Source organism: Lathamus discolor, chromosome 22, assembly GCF_037157495.1.
Source record: "Lathamus discolor isolate bLatDis1 chromosome 22, bLatDis1.hap1, whole genome shotgun sequence".
Classification (NCBI taxonomy): Eukaryota; Metazoa; Chordata; class Aves; order Psittaciformes; family Psittacidae; genus Lathamus; species Lathamus discolor.
This window is the reverse complement of record NC_088905.1, coordinates 4034053-4055834: the sequence shown is the minus strand read 5'-3', so window position 1 is coordinate 4055834 and position 21782 is coordinate 4034053. Positions and strand designations below refer to the sequence as shown.

General features: G+C 44.3%; 1 protein-coding gene across 1 annotated transcript in view; it reads left to right on the top strand.

Moving 5' to 3' along the window:
* Positions 1 to 21432, top strand: part of DOCK5 (dedicator of cytokinesis 5) — a 74188-nt gene extending 52756 nt beyond the window's left edge. The window contains exons 39-53 of the mRNA XM_065659056.1: positions 508 to 597; positions 1695 to 1799; positions 2860 to 3001; positions 5378 to 5459; positions 5660 to 5744; positions 6463 to 6549; positions 6730 to 6906; positions 8803 to 8886; positions 9617 to 9754; positions 9863 to 10029; positions 10714 to 10891; positions 12717 to 12855; positions 14273 to 14388; positions 16123 to 16580; positions 20997 to 21432. Of these exons, the coding sequence (XP_065515128.1) occupies positions 508 to 597; positions 1695 to 1799; positions 2860 to 3001; positions 5378 to 5459; positions 5660 to 5744; positions 6463 to 6549; positions 6730 to 6906; positions 8803 to 8886; positions 9617 to 9754; positions 9863 to 10029; positions 10714 to 10891; positions 12717 to 12855; positions 14273 to 14388; positions 16123 to 16221 (1689 nt within the window). The 3' untranslated portion in view covers positions 16222 to 16580; positions 20997 to 21432. The remainder of the gene's footprint in view (positions 1 to 507; positions 598 to 1694; positions 1800 to 2859; positions 3002 to 5377; positions 5460 to 5659; positions 5745 to 6462; positions 6550 to 6729; positions 6907 to 8802; positions 8887 to 9616; positions 9755 to 9862; positions 10030 to 10713; positions 10892 to 12716; positions 12856 to 14272; positions 14389 to 16122; positions 16581 to 20996) is intronic.
* Positions 21433 to 21782: the final 350 nt, after the last annotated feature.

Genomic DNA, 21782 nt, shown 5'->3' with positions numbered 1-21782 from the left:
CCTACTGGTGTTTTCCTTTCTTTTTCTGGGTAATGGCTTTTGCATTGCAGTAAGAATGGCTTGTCTGGCTGATACTGAGCTTACGCTAGTTGCGTTTTGGATAGATGGTTCTACCAGAGCTAAATGAGACAAACACAAGGAAGCGTGATGCAGTGAATGAAGTTTTAGTGTAGGAGGAGACCACCTGGGCTTTTCTCCCTTGCTGTTTAGTTTAGACATGTCCTTCCACCTCTTTGTGCCTCCGTTTTCTCTATCAGGAGTAGCAGTGGAAACCTTTGTAAATCGCTTTCAGATCTACAAATCAAAAGAGCTGTGTGACTGTAATGATTGCAAGAAACGTAGAGCGTGGAGGCTGAGGGAAAGTTGGCAGTGCATGAAAGTGCTGCCTGAATGAGAATCAGCTGAATGCTTTGTTTACCTATCTCTGGTAATGAATGCTTTTAACTGAGCCTTTTATGTTGCTTGTGCTCTTCTTCCCCCACCTGCCTCCCTTCACCCTCCATGGAGATGTGGGAAAAAGCCATTCAACTAAGCAAAGAGCTGGCTGACATGTATGAAAACAAGGTCTTTGATTATGAGGGACTTGGGAATCTCCTGGTAAGACTTTTTTTCTCCATTTTCTGCTGACTGCTTAAATTAATATTGTTGAGCAGGATAAGCCCAAAATACATTATGTTAAAGACAGCAATATCTGAGGGGGGCCTACAGGGATGCTGGAGAAGGCCTCTTCATCAGCGGCTGTAGCAATAGGGCAAGGAGTGATGGGTTTAAACTAAAACAGGGGAAGTTCAGGTTAGATATAAGGAAGAAGTTCTTTACTGTGAGGGTGCTGAGGCACTGGAATGGGTTGCTCAGTGACGTGGTAAATGCTCCATCCCTGGCAGTGTTCAAGGCCAGGCTGGACAGAGCTTTAGGTGGCATGGTTTAGTGTGAGGTGTCCCTGCCCATGGCAGGGGGCTGGAACTGGATGATCTGTAGGTCCTTTCCAACCCCAAACCATGATTCTATGACAAACCAACATAATCTCCATGGGTTTGTATTAGAAGAATATTTTCTTACTCTTTTTTCAGTGTGTGGTTTTGACCTCGTAATTAGCATGACAACATCATATGCAGATGTTTGGCATTTTTGGTGTTAATCACATAAGGTAACATTTGCACGGTGTATTTTCAGCCTCCATAAATCTCATCACCTCGTTCGTTCTGTGGTAAAACTGCTGTGCATGAACACAGCACTATAGAATTGTCTTGGTTCTGGATGATGTTTTTTAGCAGTTAAAGATGTTAAGCCAGATGGTCTTTATGTTCTTTCATATGAGAGTCATCTGCCCAGGTTTCTTTCTGCCAGTTCTCTGACATTTGTCACCATTTGTGCCTGCTCAGTTTCAGAACATATTTAGTTTTAATTTGTGCTGCTGTAGTTCAGGGTTTCCAGTATCCTCCTGGTGTCCTGAAAGCCATGGCACTGCTCTCATGTCTGCACACCAGGAGATGAAGTTGATTCTGGCCCAGAAAAACCAAATATTTAACCAAGTAAATGGATAAGTACGAGACACTGTATCAAAGCACGGTTGTAAAACGTATTCCGGAGGGGAGAACTAAGAGATCAGGAGTTGCCACTGGGAATGTTGCTGCAGTCTGGCCGTGTCCCTGAATACGCCAAAGGGAAAACGCTGGGGCCTTTTTCTTTTTCAGAAGAAACGAGCTACTTTTTATGAGAACATCATGAAGGCAATGAGGCCTCAGCCAGAGTACTTCGCTGTTGGATACTATGGTCAGGGGTTCCCCTCTTTCCTCCGGGTAAGAATTCTTCAGCACTCACATTCTGCGCTGGTGGGTACCCTAAAAGTACTTTTGCAGAGCTTCCAAGATGCAAACTCCTTTTCCTTCGAGAGAAATCCCTGAAGTATTTAAAAACACTTCAGTGCATAAAAAGAGACAAGCAAGAGACCAGATCTTTGTGTTACCAGCTTTAATAAAGTTAGCGTGTTGCAGTAGGGTTTGTTAGATGAGTGGTATGTTCTTAGAAGGACTTAAACAGAATCTACCTTTGTATTTGTGCCCTGGAGGCTTCTTCAGAAGTATGATTGTTGCCATTCATACATACATATTTGTGCCTATGTGTAGCTTGTGAAGAATTTATCCTGTTGCTTTTCAGCCTGAATCAACCTTATTTTCAGGACAGGGATCATTTCAGTGCTCAAGCACATTAGTGAGAGTCTGTCCCACGCAGAAGGATTAAAAGAAAAGGTGCTTCCTGTTTGAAATTGCTGCTAAGCATTGCTGGATCTATGCTAGCTATAATACAAGAATCCAGCCAAAGTGAGTCAGATGGGCAGGGTGCAGCACACTAGAAAATATTCCTGATTATGATTTAAAATGAAGGAACATTCCCATTTTCAGACTGGAGTTGTTAGAAGTTATTGGCCTTAAATGGAAGCCAAGCTTAATAAAAAAGAAATATGTTAACTTGGAACTGTGTAACCAGATGGCATTGGAGGCTTTCATCTCCAGGTCATGGCTTTGAATCCATCCCTTCCAGAAACCACACGTTATCTTCCCTAAAATCAGCCCTCTGACTGAGATTTCATGCGTTGAATGTGCTTAGAGTGCTAGAAAGGACGAACGTGTTCAGTAACGTGTATGGAACAGTGAACTTCCTATGCAAATACGAGGTTGCCATTGCAGGGCCTTGCTCCTGTTCTCACTCCAGCCTGTGTTTCTTCTCAGGTGTTCTGGTTGTTAAGCCGGGAGAGCGCCCTTCATATAAACTAGACCTGAGATTCTCTGTGTGTGTTTGGAATGCTCTTGCTCATGGCTTTGTTTCCTGTTAATTCTCTTTTTCTTCTGCTACCCACAGAATAAGATTTTCATCTATCGTGGCAAAGAGTATGAACGAAGGGAGGACTTCAACCTGAAGCTACTGACCCAGTTCCCTAGTGCGGAGAAGATGACCAGCACTGCCCCTCCAGGAGAAGAGATCAAGTCTTCTCCTAAACAGTGTATCTTTTGGTTCAAATACATTTTGGCACAGTCATGGTTTGCCTCTTGCCTAGAATAACCAATTCCTAGAACTGGTAAAAAACAATAATAAGCAGGGAATTTACTGCACCAGGGGGACCTTGAAGGCAGGGACTGGCATGAAAATAAGACTATCCAGAATTGCAGTAGTGACCTTAAAACATAGTGAAAGACAGCTTGATATTGTCAACCAAGTTGCTGTTAGGATGAAACCTTAACAAATGGCAGGTCAGGATTTCTCATGCCACCTTCCCAAGCAGGTGATGTTCACTCCTGTAGAATAGTTGTGGTCCAGTTTGGTCCTTCTAGGTTAAGAGGTGAAATACAGGCAGTGGAAGTGAGATGTAAAGTACATGGAAGTATGTTCTCTTCTTGCTTGTGGTGAAGTAGCATTTAGGAAGTAGCTGTTGGTTTGGTTTGGTTTTTGGTTCCCTCACAGCCGTTTTGTAAGCAGTGTGATGTGATTTTGCTGGTGGAAGTTGCTGGATGAACAGCACTTCTAAAGATCTTATTACTATTTTTTCCTTACGGTGGTGGGACTCCAGACTGTGTGTCCCAGAGCACACTTAAGGCTTAAGATCCTCTTTCTCCCAGTTGTGAGCATGACCAAGTACAACCTAGCAAGAGGCTTGTTTGTGACTTCCATTTGACAGGAGGCGTGCTCCTGGAAGTTGTGTATCAGTAACAACCAAGTTACTGGGCTTCCAGCCTCTCTTATACAGGCCAGTGTTACACAGGCCAGACTAGAGAATCTGATGGTCCATTTTGGCCTTAAAAGTCTGTGCACAAAGGCACAGCTCAAGCAGTGATACCAGATGCTTCCCTTGCAATAAGCCTGCCAAGCACTAAATCCACATAGGAAATTAAAAGTCATTCAAGACCAAACTTGGTATCAAAAAATGCCTCTTCTGTTGCTGCTTTGTTTCAGCTACTTCCTTAGCATCTGTTTGTGTTTGTTGTAATGGTTTTGGCTCAAGATGAACCTGAACTGCAAAATTTGGATCCAGATCTGAACTCTTCCAAAAGTTTGGGGGTGTTTGGTTCCGGGTCTTTGGCATAGCCCCATTATAAAGGGGAGCAGCTGCATAGTTTGGATTTGGTACAGGTTCTTCTCAGACTCTTACAAACACCTTCAGAAAAGATGAGGAGTTTGAGTGCCCAAATCTCTTGTTGTGTTAGGCAGGCGTTGGTGGCTCTGCAGTGTGGTTTAATTTCATGCTTTTTTAACCTCCTTTGCCTCAGGCTTTTTTTGCTTCTAATCTTTTTTCACTCCTTTGCCATCAAATGTCTCGTTCTTCCTTTGGTTGTTTCAGAATAGGGTCCTGGAGATACCAAGTGGGCTCTGCACCATCCTGAGGAATGCCTCCTCACCTAAACAGGAGTATTCCACTCGTTCTGAACTAGAAGCTGTATAGCACACTTCGCATGGCATGAAGCCCAAGCTAATAAACTCTCCTGAGAGAAAGAATGTATTAGCTTGGGCTCAGTGCTTGATCTAGCATGGCTATGAGGCTTGGGTTCTGATTTGCCTGGTATCCAGCTGGCTCATCAGTGTGGGCAGAAAGACCTTGTCTTCGCTTTCCCAATACTGTTCAGAGCTACCCTCAGTGAAATAAACGATGTGTAGGGCTACCCTGCCCACCAGCAAATCAGTGCCACTTCAGGGTGCAATTGGCAGGTGATTCACAGGAATAATCTGTGAATGAGAATCAAATTGTTCGTGCTTTACTTTTCCATACAGGTTTTTACTTCTGCAAAGCCTTCAGTTCCACTCTGGAGGAACAACACTGTTAAGCTGTTGTGTTTAGGGATGCTATTGCTAATTTATTTTTGCTTTCTGTCATGGTTCACAGGTGGAAAAGCTGAAGATGAAGTAGATATTCACTGACTCAGACCAGCCAACTTCTTCAGTTAGCTTTATCCATCTAAAAAGTGGGAGGAAAGGAGGAGCTCCTTCACTGTTCTGGAAGAATCTGACAAATAACCATGGGGTGCTGAGGGAGAGAAGAGAGACAGATGCACCCATTACAGAACCTAGGACAGAATCTTGTTTCCTGTCTCCAGAGCAGAAATCAGTAACACCCAGGCTTCCCAAGCATCCTGCCAGGGAATTTCAGTAGTTGGAAGTATTCGTACAGCCCTTATCTTTGTGGCTTTTAGTTCACAAGTAGAGGACAAACTAGGAGAAGCAATAGGATGCTCATGGTTGTTGATGAGCTAGGAAGTATTTTTCTTCAAATGTGACAAGAGCACAGGGAATTGTTGAGAGGTCTCTGACATTTAAGGAAAACAGGGAGGGTATTTCCCTCCCTCTCCTGGTTTCCAGTAGTTTTTCATCCTTAACTGTAGCTGCTCAGATGTGCAATGCTTTATTGTGAAGCCTGTGATGAACCTGCCACCTAATTATAAAGATAAACCTGTTCCTGAACAGATCTTAAAGTAATTTCTTTTCCTTTTCCCTCTTTTCCTCTGTATTTTTCTCAACTAGCCCAGGCACAGAGGAGGAGGTGCCTGGTGTCCTGTGTAAATCTCTTCACTGCCCAGTTTAAACTGGGTTGGTTTTGAGAGGAAGCAGAAGAGCATTTATGTAAGGAGGATGGGAGGTGAGAAATCTCACCATTTACTCTGCTTTTTTCTAGCTACTACAGAGCAAACGAGGTGCAGCAGTTCACACACTCCCGACCAGTCAGGAAAGGAGAAAAAGATCCAGACAACGAGTTTGCTGTGAGTCCTTGGCTTTCAATGCCAGCTGTCTTGAGTGTCTGAGCTATGAGCAGACAGTTCTATGCCTGTATTTTGTTGGTGGCGTTTTGAGCAGCACTATCACTTTCCCCCCTCCACCTGGGCAATGGAGTTTTGGTATTAAAAATGCAGGAGAAACAAAGGGCTGTACTTCACATGGCAATCATCACATCAAGTCAATGTGATAATGTCAAGGGGCTCCACAGCTGAAGTTATAACATTCAAACTCCTTGATCTGGAATCTGTAACTGTTGTGCTGTGAGTGATGTAACCATCCATGGGGAGGCCAGCCACTAAGCGTGGTGGATCAGTTCAACTTCAGGCCAACTTCTAAGGTTTGAATTGGAGAGTGAGCCTTGGATGCAGTGTCATCACCTTTGTCCTTGCTGCCTATGAGGTGTACTGTTGTTCATGTGCAGTGTTTGGGCATGTTGCATGTAACTCTCACTAAATATGCCATAGTAGCAGTCCTGCTAGTAGTGGTCCACACGGAGGGTAACAGCCTACTGCTGCTAACATTGACACCATTGCAGTAGAGTTGGTATTTCTTGAAAAAACCCCTGGATTCCACCCCAGAATTTGTGTAAGTCCTGCCAGCTCGTTCTGGAAGCCTGGCTCTGTGCTCTGCTGCAGAAGAGAATTAAATTGCAAGGCCAATATTTTCTTTACATCTTGGAATTTTATTTCCTTCTCTAACTAGAACATGTGGATAGAAAGGACAACCTACACAACAGCGTATTCATTTCCCGGCATCCTCAAGTGGTTTGAAGTCAAACAGATTACAACGGTGAGTTCTGCCCGTGGCTTGGGTCTAATCCCTTCTAATCTTTCATGAAGCAAAGAGTCTTGCAACAGTGAGGAGAAGTAGTCCTTCCACTGTTAGGCTGCCATTCATATACGAGGAGTTACTTAACTTCATATTCAGTGGAGACAAATGAAGGTTTATTCTGTTTCTTCTTTCCATCAGGAAGAGATCAGCCCCTTGGAGAACGCCATTGAAACGATGGAGCTAACCAATGAGAAAATCAGCAACATCGTGCAGCAGCATGTCTGGGACCGGAGTCTTCCTGTACATCCTCTCTCTATGCTCCTGAATGGGATTGTGGACCCAGCAGTGATGGGAGGATATACCAACTATGAAAAGGTCTTTTTTTCGCTTTATCTGTAGCGCAGTCAGTTGACCTCTGCAGTGGTGAAGACCTGGATTGAAGCCTTTAGTGACATGGCTTAGTGGTGGGGCAAAGGTTGGACTTGATAATCTTAAAGGTCTTTTCCAACCTAGTTGATTCTATGATTCTATGGAAGATTTCAAGTTCAGTTTTCAGCTACTACTCAGTGCATTCTGTAGCTGTATCTGTGTGTTCAGAGCTCAAAGAAAAGGAGAAAAGAACAAAGATGAGAGATTTCCCCTAGACTACAAGGTGGAAAACATCCACGTCTTTAGTGCTTAGTTTTTACTGCTGTGCATTGCCACAGAAATGAATGATCCAGCTCTTTTGGGCCTCATTTATGGCAGTGCTAATAACATGATCCTACCTCATGGGGGCATTGAGGTGCTTGGTCAGCCCAATGCACAATCGCAAGTAACAAAGGAAGGCAAAAGAGCTCGTGTTTCTCCATAGAACTGTTATAGGGTGGTGAGGCAAATGAGGATGTCTCTTTCCAGCAGATAATCTGCCTTTGGTGTATTGCAGCAAAGAGCAGATATTTCAGGAAAAAAGCAGTATTTCCTATCCAGGTTTATTCTATGATTCAGTTGACTTCAGTTGAACAATGTGTGTTCTTCCCTTTCAGTGATGTTTAGCTTAAGGTGTTTACTCCCAGTATCTGATGATGGTATTCCCAGCACAAAATACATTGCTTATTTCCATAAACTGAGTGGATGGTGTTAAAACACATTTAATTCCACTCAGATGTGTTCCAGTCACATGAAATGAAGTGCAAAAGTTGTATGAGAGAGGGTCTGATTTATCTGGGGTCTAACTCTGCTGACTCCAGAGGAGTCGCATATGCCTTGCCAGGGCTGAATTTGGCCCTAAACCCTCCCATTTTATGAATTAAGGTTGACATAAAGTTTAGAATTACGAAAGTGGGAAAGCAGTTAAAACGAGGAAACACAAAGTATCCCAACCACATCTGGAAATACTCATTCCTGCTTCATATTTTCCTATTTCAGCTGCAGATCAGTGCAGAACTTTTGGCTTTTGTGGGCGGCTAAAATCTTGAGTTTTAATTGTTTCATTGTAGCCAAAAGCCAAAGTCTGTGTTTCTAACGTGCACTTTCTTCTTGCAATAATTAAACACTTTCAAGAAGAATCCTCTGGGACCTACCCAGCAGTCCTCCCAGAGGCTGACCTCCTCTTGACATCAGCCTCTTTCAGAATCGTACCTCTAGGCCTATAAACACTGGTACATACAGTCCGGTTAATGGAACGCAGAGGCTGAAATAGATCAGAGACTGTTTTCAAACCAGATGAAAAATTATGAGGAGTTTTATCTAGGAAAAAGAAAAATGCAATTCTTCTGACCAGGAGTTGTGATACATTTTCAATACACTCAATGTACACTTGGCACCATTCTAAGGCTTCAATCCAGGAAAAGTGTACTTGTGCTTGTCCAACTTTAAACCGAGAGCAGATTCTGTTGATTGAAGGTTAAACACATAAGAAGCACGGACTAAAGGTGCTTTGTTGAAGCAAGCCATGAGTCAAAAATCTCAACGCAGCCTGTATTTCTGCTGTGCCTTTGTGACAAGCTTCATGTGATAACATTGGACTTAAGAGCTTAATCACAGAGCTTAAGGAAGTTGCAGGCAGGAGATGCCCTGTTCACCTTTCTGCTGCTGCGGTGGTTGGTGTGTACTGTAGGTCACTGAGTGCTAAAAATAGCCTTTTGAAAGTGAGAACTCAAGAGATGGGTTCTGCTACTTGCACTTGTGCAAGAAGTGATGTAACGTGGATTATTCACATCAGTGCTGTTTTATGAGGAGCTGGAACTGAAGAAATGTAGTGTCTGTCTCATTTTCTGTCTCTGCTTTCAGGCCTTTTTCACAGAGAAGTATCTTCAAGAACATCCTGAAGATCAAGATAAAATTGAACTGCTCAAGCAACTCATTGCTCTACAGGTACTGGAGTGGGGAAGAAGGGGGAGCACTGTATGTGCAGATGTTTTTCCAGCATCATTTGTTTTGGAGATTGAATGGAGATAACGCTGTAAGAGCAATCTGGAAGCTGCTGTGTTCTGAAATTGTGGCCTAGAGTGTTCCATGTGCCTTGCCTTGCTCTAAAATCCTGTTCTGAAATAGTTGCCACTGTGGCATAGATTCTTCCCTCATGAGTGTAACAAAATAGCTTTTACCTTTTCAGGAAATCATCAGACCTGATGTTCTGTCAGTCTGAGCACTGAATGTTGTCTCTCTTGGCCTGCATAGCAATGAAAAACTGCCCTGTTTTCTTGCACTCCACATGCAACCCTATATATTCCTACACAACAGGGCCCAGTTAAAGCTACCGCACAGTCACACAGCTTTAGGGGCTGTGAAGTGGTATCCCAACATTTAACATGCTCTGTTTTCTAAAGCAGAATATAGAATCTGAGTGGGGAAGAGAGAGCCATAGGTGTAGGTGGGGAAAGTGTTCACATTTCTTGAACACATGGAGCTCGAACAGTCAAGATACGAGCCAGTGGCTTAGCTTCTTTACTGTGTGGCTGCTTTTTTTGCCTCTACAAACTCAAACCACATTGATTTATGTCCTTTAAGTGTATCTGAGATGTGGAACATGCATAGAAAATTCCTTCCTGGAATGGGAGACCTGATTTGTCCTTTTGTAGCTTCTTTTTATTCCTCTTTTCAGATGCCATTGTTGGCAGAAGGGATTAGGATCCATGGTGAGAAGCTGACAGAGCAGCTGAAGCCTCTGCATGAGAGACTGACAGCCTGCTTCAAGGAGCTGAAGAAGAAGGTGGAGAAGCAGTATGGTGTGATCACTTTGGTGAGCATACCTGGGTGTTTAGTGTCCTGCCTTAACGAAACACAACTCTCCCCTTGCCCACTTGCAAGTGAGTGTTACATGACTTATCCCAGGCGTGTTTGTCTGCAGCCTCCCTCCCTCACCGAAAGGAAGCCGAGCAGGTCAGGCTCTGTGGTGTTGCCCTATATCATGTCCTCCACGCTGAGACGGCTCTCTGTCACATCTGTGGCCTCTTCTGTGGTCTCTTCATCTTCCACATCATCTGATAGCACTTCTTCCAGACCGGGTTCAGATGGGTTAGTAATCATCAGCTTTTACATGGGGTGTACTTGGGTGGGGATATGCGTTTGCCAGAATTGATTACTCTTAAAAAGAAGATTTATTCCATACACTGTAGGAATTCTTACACATGTCAAACTTCAAATGGAAGCTAATGTTGTTATTCCCATTTACAGAAAGGGGGTTTGAAGCTCAGCTAGGGATAGTTCTGGGAATTGACTGTTTCTGAAGTCCCAGTTGCCTATATGATACTGAAGAGGGATGGAGGCAGTGTATTTCAGATGCACACTATGTTTCTTCCCCAGGAATGCTGAGAAACAGAGCTGTAAGATACTGCAAGGTGATTTAGTTTGATGGGGTCTGCAAAGAGACGCACAGTCGTACAGTACTTGTTCCTCCTACCTATTTGTAGCTGCCACACATGGAAAGATTTCCTGATGTCACTTCTCTGTGCATTTAGTTTGCATCTGTGAGAGCCAGGGGGTCTGGGTGACTTGCTCAAGGTCGCAAGAAAATGCAGGTCTGGCAAATAGCTGGAGTAACTTTGGAGCACAAATCTCACTGAAAATGCCTTGGTCAGAGCTGAGTTTTTGGCAGTAATCTGTTATTCAAACTAAGAGATCACAGCTTTTAGCAGACAGCACTTTACATGTCTGACGGACTAACGTTTCATGTGTTTTCACTCTCGGTGTGGGCCACAGATCTATTCTGGAACCTCTCTTGGAGAGAAGAATATCAACAGCTTCCAGAGCTGAGGAGCTGCCCGTGAAAGATGATGGTGATAACCGGATTAGCAAACTGAAGCGGAAGGAGTGGAGCATTAGCAGGTCTCAGGTTATTGTCGAGAAAGAGCGAGAAATGGAACTGACTTCCAAAATGGTAAAAGCGCCTTTTAAGCCTATCAATAGTAAAATCCCTAGCAGGAGCCTTTAGTGTTTCCATCAGCCATGCTTGTCATTGGGAACTTCATTAAATAGTGGGAGGGGTTCAAATACCAAAAGCTTTGGTCATCTGAGTCATTCTGGCTTTCTTTTTTATGTGGAAAACTTGTGTCACAGACCCAACTGCAGTTTGGCTTTAGGTACACACTGGAAGCATGAGACACTGATGTTTCATCTAGGTGCTCAGTGCCCTCCATTCTTGTAGGAGTGGAGGACTCTGTGATGTGCTCAGCCCCATGTAGAATTGTTCTGTTTTTGTTGGAGCAAGCAGACAGTGCAAGCCCACTCAAAGAATCCAGCTGTCAAACCAGATGTTCAGCTGCTATCAGTCAGCACCACTGCACTTATCAGACATAGTGCGCAGTGAAGATCGGTTTGATAGATTGGGGAGTTGAATAAAGAAGGTCTGGTACTTAGGTCACCAGCTTGGGACTTGGATAAACTGGTTCTTCCAGTGCGTACTCTGCTGCAGACCTCCTGCGGGAGGGCAGGAGTGTTTACTCCTTGAGCAGATCATTTGCAAGAGGAGTAAAAGAGAATCTCTATCCCCCCAGGAGTGTTGTAATGGGGAATGTGGTGGAGGCTGTTTGGCATTAAGGTTGACAGTGGGATTTAGAATGAACACCTAATACAAGCGGATAAGTTTCAGCCCAGAACTAGAGTTGTTTGACCTTGGAGTATTATCCTGATTGATGCAAAGACTGTGTTACCCTGTCAGAGAGCATGGGAGAATTGGGCACCTGAGTAGTTAACCTGATGATTCAGTGATGCTGATTTGACTTAACACAGGCTGCATAAACAATGAGAAACACAAGTTCTTCCATTTCCCCTTTTCTCCCAAGACCTCAGCTGAATCTGGCAGGAACAGGTTATGCTGCTTATATATTCAGGAATTCTCGTCAAATCTGAGTGGTGCTGCCAGCACTTGGAGCCTGCAGAATATTTATAAGAAGGGGGAAGGTGGTTCTAGAATCATGTCATTTGGTATTGACAGGCTTTCAACCCCAGAGGAAAGCCTGCGGTTGTTAATGTTAGTGGTTCGTGAGACCTGGCTTTCTGCCTCTGTAAGAGCTGCCCTTGAATTCAGTGGGCTTAAGCCACAAACTGTGATATCAGCTGCTGATCACTTGATGAAGTAAAACTGGAGGGAAAAGATCTGGGAGGATGCCCGTGGTGTCAACCAGTTCACTGGGACACTGAGGCCATATTCAGATGACCTCATTATTTGAGTGAAGAGCACAGAGGGCGTGTGTGACACTGGGAGGAACTGGGACAATATCTCCGAAGTCCCATACGCAAGGGGTTTGCTCTGTGAAGCCTGAAACAGTCACAGCCCTAAGGAGCTGGATGATACCGATGGTCCTGACTTGCGCCCAGATTTCATCCGTGTTTTCTTCTTGGAAAGACTTACCCCCTTCCAAATCTGTTCACAGAACTGCAGGTCAAATGCAGCAGTTCTTTAGCCTGACGTCTTCCCTTCTCGGTTAATACACTAAGGTCATTAAAAGCGGTTTACTATTGCTACGCAGTTAGTAAGGTCCCACAGAGAACTGGACGTGTCATAGGAGCACAGTGAATGCCTTTTGACACGGCTCAGCTCGTGCAGTGCTTTCACTCTTAACGTTTCACCTGACTGCACCTTTCTCTCTATGCATGGCTTTTCTGGAGCACCTTGATGCCTCTGTGACAGGTCTGGTTATCCCATGCGTGTGCAGCAACCTTGCTGACTTCTAAGGGGTTTGTTTACTCTCTGTTTCAACCAGGGCACGTCAGGAAAAGCACAAAGGCCAAAGAGTCTTCAATTAGGAGACAACAGACTGACTTTGCTTCAGGGTTCCTCGCTCCAGCAATCAACACCTCGAAGCCCACCACCCATCACTCCCAAAACCCCAAGAACCCAAAGTAAGTTCTGTTATTTCAGGGCAGTAGTAGGAATTGCTGTGTATTTGCTGAGGTAACCTCACTGGGGAGGGAGGGAGGAACTGCTCTGAAGTACCTCGCAGAAAGTGACTCTGGGCTCCTAATATGTGCAGACGTTTTTGTCGAATAACAGAGTTTGGCAGTGCTATCAAAGGCACTACAATCATACTTGTGACTTCCGTATCACTTGTTGCAATCAGTATATCAGATGAACTCCAGAGAACAGTTTTTCCAGTTTCTTTCTTGTTTCCTCCTGTATTGACTTGAGGGAAGGTATATTAAACCCCAAGGAGAACATCACATGCAGTCAATGTAGACGCTTGTAAATGCATCAGGTCAGGAGGTTACAGCACATACTAAAGGAGTGTCTCCTGTGGATTCCCTGGGTGGAACTGCATCAGTCCAGCATGGTGTTTCTCATCAGCTCTGTGGATGGATTTTCTCAGCAAGCCCTGGAGGCTTTGGTAATTCATGGACTCCCATCACATGGCAGAAAGTTTCAGGAGAAGCTGCTCTGCAGCTCGGAGGCTCAGCTGATAAATGTGATACCTGAAAGAGGTGGAGTTTATCATTAGCAAAATGAGCATTTTCCCTTCCTTGCATATCCAGCGAGCTCTGTAGTTTGTTCTGAAACAACAGAGCAACATGGCTAAGGTAAAAATACAGCTGTCGTGTCACCACTGGCAGCTTCCTTGCTTGCTCTTGCCTTTCTCACACTACTGCTCTGTTTGAAGTTCATACCTAGGACCTGACTGTCCTTCCTCCTAGAAGGATGTAACTCAACATCCTTTGTAGAATATGAACTGAACTAGCCTCAAACTGTTATGAGAGGATTAAAACCAAAGAATACATGTCAGGCTGGGATGGAGTGGGGAGACAACCAGAAACACAAACAACTTCAGGAGTACTGTGTGAAGAAAGAGCTGTGAAAGGAATTTGAAACCTCACTCTTGTACTTAGCAGGCGGTTTTAACTGCCTTCAGTAGCAGGGCAGCTTCCCAGGAATTCTTCTGAAGTTTGGTCCTTATCTGCTCCATCAATTGGAGTTAAAATCAAAGTGAATTCTCAGGTTGAGGCCCAGGCTGAAAGGAAACCCCACTGAACATTGCAGATGTGATAATGGATTCAATTTTCTCTCAGGCATGCATTTTTCACAGAAGCTTAGATGCACTGGATGAAGATGGAACTCTTCTGGGCATTCGGAACTTAAGGGAGATCCAGCTGTGCCTCTACTCTGACATACCCATTCAGGTTTAGCTGCTAAAGCGGAGAACTGTATACGGACCAAAAGAGAGATTCATTTAATACCTTGTGCTTAAAATTCTTCATGGCCAATCCCATTTCCCGTTCCTTTTCCACCTACTTGAATGTCTTTTCTCATTACTGTTGTTGCTTCTAGGTTTTCCCTCCTTGCAAGCTGATGGACTGGCAAGTGCTGGCTTACAGAGCACCCCACCTCCCCCTCCGCCCAAGAGCAAGCCCTATGAGAACAGCAACCCCAGGAATTCTGTGGAGGTAAGGAAATGAGAGCTGACATTTCTTTGGAAAGCAGCTTTTGAGACAGAGACACCAGCGGAATTTTCCAAGCTGCTTCTAGGGTGGTGCTACTTGAAACTTGTCTCCTCGGTTTACTGGTGCACTCCCTGAAACCACAAAAGAATAAGAGGGTTTTTTGCTTCAGGAGGAGGCTGTCAAATGCAATCCCTTGTTTTTGGATTCCAAGCAGGAGTTGTGTTGTCCTGGGTTAGGCAAACTGTGTCTGGGGGTGGGAAGATCTATTGGAAACAAACAAGCACAATGATTGAAACGTTTCAAAACCAGGATCAGCATAACCCAGCACTGCAATCCGGTCCTGGAAGAGAAGGGAAAAAAGTTCACACATGTTCAGAAACGATAAATGTCTGCTGTTGAGTTCTCAGCTCAGAATAATCTAATTTGTCAGTGTATTAGTCACTGAAACCAGTCTGTATTATATCACCATCTTAGTCACAGCCTTTTTCTCCAGTTCATGAAGTTGGTTTACTTCTAAGAACATCAAATTGCCACCTTTTTTATGCTCTCAACTAATGTTTCTCTTATACTACGGGATTCCAGACAGCTTGCAGATACTTCATGCTCAAATACTCTGATCATTGTGTCAGAATCGTTTCATCTGCCCCTGAACTGGTGCTCCTAATAGGAGACTGTAATTGCTTACCAGTGCACAGCAAAAGAAAGCATCCTTTTGTAACTGTGCAAGGGCTGGATGTCTTCCCCAGTCCAATTTGCCAAGAGGATTTATGGAGTACTTCAGTGAGATGAACTGGAATTTGACCAAAAAGAATGTAAAGAATGATTGCTCTGACAGCACAGGAAGACAGCAAACCTGCTGATCACTTAATTCTGCTAAGAGAGAAATACAACACTGCCATAAAGCCTTGAAGCATGGGATAAACAGGAGGGCTTTCTACTTTGCCCTTCATTTGGTCAGAATTGACTGAGAAGCAGCACTATAGCTGCTGTAGGTGGTGTGAATGGTGGCACTATGACAGCTCAAGGGATGCTGTGGAAGTCACTGGTTCAAGAGGATTAATAAAAGACCCTCCTTCCCTTGAGTCTTGTAAGGAAACTAATTACTGACATGTTCTGGCTTGCAACATTGACCTTGGCTTGCAGCCCAATGAAAAGGATGCAGAGGCACTAAAGAGAGATTGTAAAAGTATTTTCTGAAGGGTTTTCTTGAAAGAACCCACTAGAGCAAAGCACAAGAAGCATCCTGCAAGCCCTTGTGCTGGGCAGGAGGCTGTGGCTTGCTTTAGTAGACCACTTGCTGCTATTTAAGGCAGTTCCTTATACCTTTCTGATTTGGAAGCATTTTGCATCCTTCTGACCCCTACTTGGTGGAACTCATGCAGCCAGCAAGATAAACATAGGTGAATTTTGAAACCATAAGGGAAATGATTTGATTGCCTTTCTACTGATAAACAGGAGTGGGACAGAGGGATAGAGGGCTTCGACTTGAAGTCAGGTCAGAAGCAGCTAAAGTCTGTCTGCAGCTAAAATGTACCTTCTGTTAGCTCCTGGGCCTCTGTCCTTGTTTGTCCTTATGGTCAACTGCACATAGTACCGAGAGGCTGAATTCAAAGATTTGGTCCTGGAAGAAGCATCAGGCAGTACGGGACCTTTGGGTTTTCTGGTTTGATAAAGCAGAATGCCTTAACTTGCTGGCAGTGGTTTATTTTAAGGTGTGTTTTTGTTCTGTCTTCTCAGGTTGCTCCACCACTCCCCAGCAGACGTGAAGCCAAACCTCCCCCTCCACCCCCAAAAACCAGGAAATCCAGCGTTGTCTCTTCAGAGCAAGGCTTGTAGCGAGGATCAGCGCTCGCTGGCGCAGCAGCAAGCACCCCGAGTGAAATGCCTGCTTGCTTTTTACTGACAGTGCTGGGGCTCTCTGCCCCAAACCCCCCGGTGATCTCGCCTGCCATTCCATTCACTCCCTTTGGAGTTTGCTTTGGGATATACCAAAAGGAACTGATACTGTGACTGTATGCCCTAATCTCTGGTTTACCTTTCCAGTACTGAGACACTAATCACATCGCAGGAGAGGTCACCCTGCTGGAATTCTCTTAGTCTTGTCTGTCCCGAGTTCTTTCACTGATGCAATGTCAGCAGCTCATTCCTAGTGTAGATCTGTCACAGTAGTGATTTGCACCAGTGTTTGGAACAAGGTAAGCCACACCAGCGTGTGTCCTGCAGCGTTTTCACGTAAGTTCATTACGCTTCACAGCTGCACTTCCCTCCTCCTGTCCCTGTGGCATAGCCCAGCCCTGATTTGCATGAAGTGAAACAGATCACAGCCAGCCCTGAGTTGTGAAACGTCAGCTCCTGGGATGTCAGGTGCTGGTGTATGATGTGCAGTCTCCAAAGGTTCTTGATTGCAGGCAGAGACCTGAGCATTGTTAGCAGAATAAGGTCTTTTTTTTCTGCTAGTCATCATATGTATTGAAGATGAAGTGCAGACATTCTGCCTTACATACATACATACGTACATCTACCGTCTCTGCTCTGAGTAGTGGCAGTTGCTCATTCCCAATGGAGAGTTTAGGTATACCAGGACTTTGTCATCATTTCCCTGTTGATTCTGGTTTTAACACTACAGAGCAGTCGATACTCCACCCTGAGCTGTGTTACCTCCCTGGTTTGTGCTTGCGTCTGGGACTTGGTAGAATGTTTCATCTTGTGCTTTTTAATAGGGTACAAAAACGCGCCTCACACCAGTGAATATGTGAGAAGAATAGAAGCTGCACTGAGACCAGCACTGTACTGGTGCCAGCACCTGAGAGGATGGAGGGCACAGGTCTAACCTCATCCTGAGCTCAGAACCAGAGTCTGAAAGTTACCTTTGGCTGGGTAAATTCACAAAACCATAGCTAATTCTCATCCTGGTTTTTTCCCTGCACCCATTTGTGGCAGTTCTCTCACTTTGTTTTCCAGCCTCCCTTGATCTGGGTTTTTAACAGCCACTGGACTTTTAAGAAGCTGTTTAGATCTGGGATGCATTTGGAAGACTTAACTATTCACCACTTAGTTTCTTGTTGCTTCCTCTGGCTCTCTGCAGCTTTTATTTCCTTGGAGGATGAGATAATGTGTTTAATTTCTTTTTTACTTATTTATTTCCTGCTCTGTCTGAATATCAGCATCAGTCTTTGGATAGACAAGAAATGGCACCAGATGGGCCTTAGACACAGCATTCCTCTGGGCCTGAGCACACACTGGACTCTGGCTGGTACAAACCAGGACATCCCCATTTATGATCAATACTCCTCATTTTGGCACCTTTCAGGGCTGCTTGCTCTGTGCTGCAGCCCTGAGGTGGGAAGCCAGAAGACAACTCAAACTCCCTTGCAGTGCAGTTCTCCTCTGTTCATGGAGAAGCAAAACCAAAGCAACCCCAGGGTGGTTTTTGTTCAGACTGAAGTAGCCCTTTCTTTGGTTCTTACACATTCCTTTGGCTTCAGTGTGGCTGCGGTTAAAGAAACCTGCAGAAGCTGCATTTGCTTTGGTGCCTGCATGGCCCTGTGGAACAGATCGCTCTCATGGAAGGATCCTATTGGATTCACATCACAGAACAGGCTGGAGCCATTTGGAAGTTGCAGTCGCATCACACACATCTGCAGCCCTGTTGTTGCTTTAGCACACATACAACTGCCTTCTGCGTTGTTGCCTTCTCAGGGGACATCTTGGAGACCTTCCCGGACAACTTGACCATGGTTCCCCCCCTCTCTCTGGTGCATTGTAGGATTTGTCAGCTCCACATTATGGTCTTGGACATAGGTGCTGCTTGACTTGAAGCCCACAGGGTTTTCTTGTCTTTCATTTTTTGCCCACTTCCTCCTTCTGTAACCACTGTCTTCCTTCTGCTGCACACACCAACTAAAGGTTCAGGTCCTCTGAAACTCTTCACTTGAACAAGAACTTTGTGTCTTTTGCTGGAGGCAGAACATCAGGATGTGGTCTGAATTGTAGCAAAGTGGGTATTAACTCCACCTCTTGTTAATTCAGTGCCTTCCCCCATTCTGCATCTGCCTGTTACCTCAGCCTTGGGTGCACTTCTCTTTCAGAGCAGGTTGGCTTTTAACTCCTGTGGTTAGCCAGCAGAAACAAAGGACTCTGTGTAGGAATCTCAGCGAAGGGTTTGTCTGTTGTGGGGATACAAACTGTCACCTGTGGGGATTCTGGTTCCAAGTGACTTTTGAGTCTTATTTCCCTACTCTTCTGATCTGCTTTAATCACTTTAACTCATACATTGGGTTCTTTCCCTGGAGGAGGGAACTAGTCCATGCAAAAAAAACCCCACTGGAGGAAGTCTGACCTTGGGAGGAGCTGTTCAGCTGCTCTTCAGTGACCCTTTCCTGATGCTCTTTGGTTCTCACTGTTTCGGGTGTTCTTTTGCAGTTTTATATATTATGAACAGGCCTTTCATTTGTGTTTTGGTCTTTGGCTTTTACTGTAGAGCCACTCCTTAAAAAGCAGTGCAGGTGTTACCTTCCTGTGTGCTCTGCCTTGCAATCCACTGCCTCACCTGGCAGGTTCCTCAAACTCAGTCTTGGTGTGCTGTCCGCACAGGTCAGGCATTTCCCCTTGCTGCCTCTGTTATCTGGCCAGTTGGAGACTGTTATAGCTGAAGGAAACTGGAAGGAAAGGAATAGCTGATGCCTAAAGAGCACAGAGCAAGAGTTTCCTTCCTGGTATATTTTGGGCATTTCATTGACAAATCTGCCAGAAAGGGGTTTAAGGTTGGGGGATTTTTCCTTCCTTAGCATTAGTTTTGTTCTCCAGTCTGAAGTGCTGTAAACTCTCCCTGTTTCCCCTTCTTGCCTTTGGGAAACTAACTCACAAATAGGTGTTCCGTTTTGACAGGCGTATTATTCACATTGTGGTGTGTGAGGAGTTCTGTTCTTAGCTGATATAAGTCAGCACAGGCTGCTTAGAGGTACGAGAAGGACTTTCTGTACTGATGCTTTGGGGCTTTGTGCCAGTTTCAGGAAAGAGCATTGTCTTCTAAGTGTCAGATTCTTCAAGGCAGTTGGGCATTGAAGTGCGTGAATAAGGATGGGGCCTGGCTCATTTTCATTAAGTGAAATTAAGTGCCCACACTTAGGAGAAATCCCACCAGACCACTGGTGATTTAAGTGTTCTGCTCTTTGCTATGGTACTTCCCTGACTTAAATGCTGAGGTTTTAACTTTCAGAGTCAATTTAAGGTCTCACTGTTTCATTTTCAAAATCAGCATCATCTTTCCATGTCCATTAGGTGCTTTTGGAAATGTCATCTACTGCCTTTTAAACTGGAGGGCTAGAAATGGGAGTAGAACATTAACGTTGTCGTCTCTGCACGCCAGAAGTGAAAGCAAACAGCAGCGTTTCTACCCAATTCATGGCTTTTGAATAAAACAAACCTCCAAGTTAAATACCGAGTCTGCAGAGAAGACAAAACTCTAATCCCATTTCATAGCTGTGCTCTTCAAAGCTAGTGTTACATGTCAAGTCTTAGAGGATTTTGGTTTGCTTTGGAGAAATATGCTCAACACTTGTTTTCTGGAGCTTTTAATTAAAACTTGTCATGCTGTGATAAATTCCTTTAAAAATGATACAGGCTCTAATCCACATCAGGGAGGAGGGAAACAGACAGCTTTCCATTGCAGTGGCTTATTGGATTAGGAAAGGACACCGATTCCAGTGAGAGCAGCTCTGTGATCTGCAGTGGCAGACAACACCGTCATGTCTATGCAGTGGGTTTGGAGAACCTGCATCTAATGACCTTCACACTGTGCAGCCCAGTGTGTGCTCCACACATGAACAGTGAGTTAGACTTGGAGTGATGATGGCTCAGATTTTCTCTCCTTATTTATTTTTATAAGTGTAAATGGAAATAGCAAGTTTAAGATGTCTGTAATTTAACTGTAAGCTTTTTTATGGTGAAAGCATTCCTGACCCAGTACTGCTGCCTTCTTTTAATTCTTGTCATTAAAAACCTTCTCTATTTGATATTTACTGTTGCAGACCCAATTACGTAGGGGATCAGGGTGAGCTTTTCCTAGGACTACATAGGAAAGAAAAAGAAAAGGCATAATGTGATTTCATTCAAAGGCACAGGAGGTTCACTTAACTCTGCTCCTGTTAACATGAAAGCACCTTTAGGACTTTGTGGCACTACAGAGGGTACACAAAGGAGTATTGAGGAGCTTAATAAAGGTGAAAAGCATCTGTTGATGCTGTATTGGTCTGACTGTCCTGATTTAAGGCTGTCAACCCCTGGACGTGCCTGACTGCGTACTTCAAACCCGGTTTTCACATGCGTGGTCTGCAGTTGTCTGTTTCCTTCAGCAGAGGTGTAAATCCTCAGCAGCTCTGAAATTGAGCCCCAACGTGCATGGTATTAATTGATGTAGTTTTTCATTGTTGGCATTACAAAGGTTTAATGACATGATAAACCTTGGGACTTGTTCATCTTGAATTCAGGAGAATATGGATGTTGTGTAACAGTATTTTGTGAGTGGTTTGAGATCCTGGGTGTGATGGTTCAGTTCCAAAACGCACCTCTGCAGACTGCAAAGACCTTTCTCTTCTTCCTCTTTCTTTTAGTTCTCTGCAATTGAATCAGCAAAAAATACAGCTTTTGAACTGGCTCTGAAGAAAGAGCAGGAGCTAAGCTTTGGAAAGGGAGTCTGCGTCTCTCTGGGTAAATGACATCTGATTCACTAAGTCTGTAAAGCAAGGTGTATAAATTCTCGTGGTTTTTAAAATGTATTAACTGTTGTAAAGTTTGTAAATACCTTTTTAAAATAAATGTAGTTTTTATGAGTGAACCAGTAAAAAAAGAGCATACAAAGGTCTTTCATGCAAGGAGTACAGAAGCGCGAGTGGAATTACATCCCAACTGTAAGTTTAGCCTTGGTTTTTAATGTTGCATTACTGTTTTATCCAGAGACCAGGGAGATCAGACACAGCCCTTGGCCAGGCATTGTCTGCATATGGGGAACAAAAGCTGTCACGTCCAAGTTCTCATTGCAGGACACAAAGCAGACCCTCTGCTGCTGAGTCCCCACCACTGGACTGGAACGTGTTCTCTCTTACATGCAAGCTGGTAATCAACACAACAATTATCTCCTTCTATTTACATGCAACTGCAGAGGATTTATTCACACACAGCAATCTGAGCAAAGTCCATTTGAAGAGAATTGAGGGGGTTGGGGAGAGAATTTTGATAGCTTTGACATTTTATTCTGGGTCTGTTCCCTTTGGCTTCACGGGTTAAGGCTTCTTTCGTCTGGCTTCTTCCATCAGACTTTCCTGTAGACACACACATCATATACTTCTTTTGAAGAGAAGAAATAACTTTAAAATGGAATTTTAAGGCTTGGTCAGATG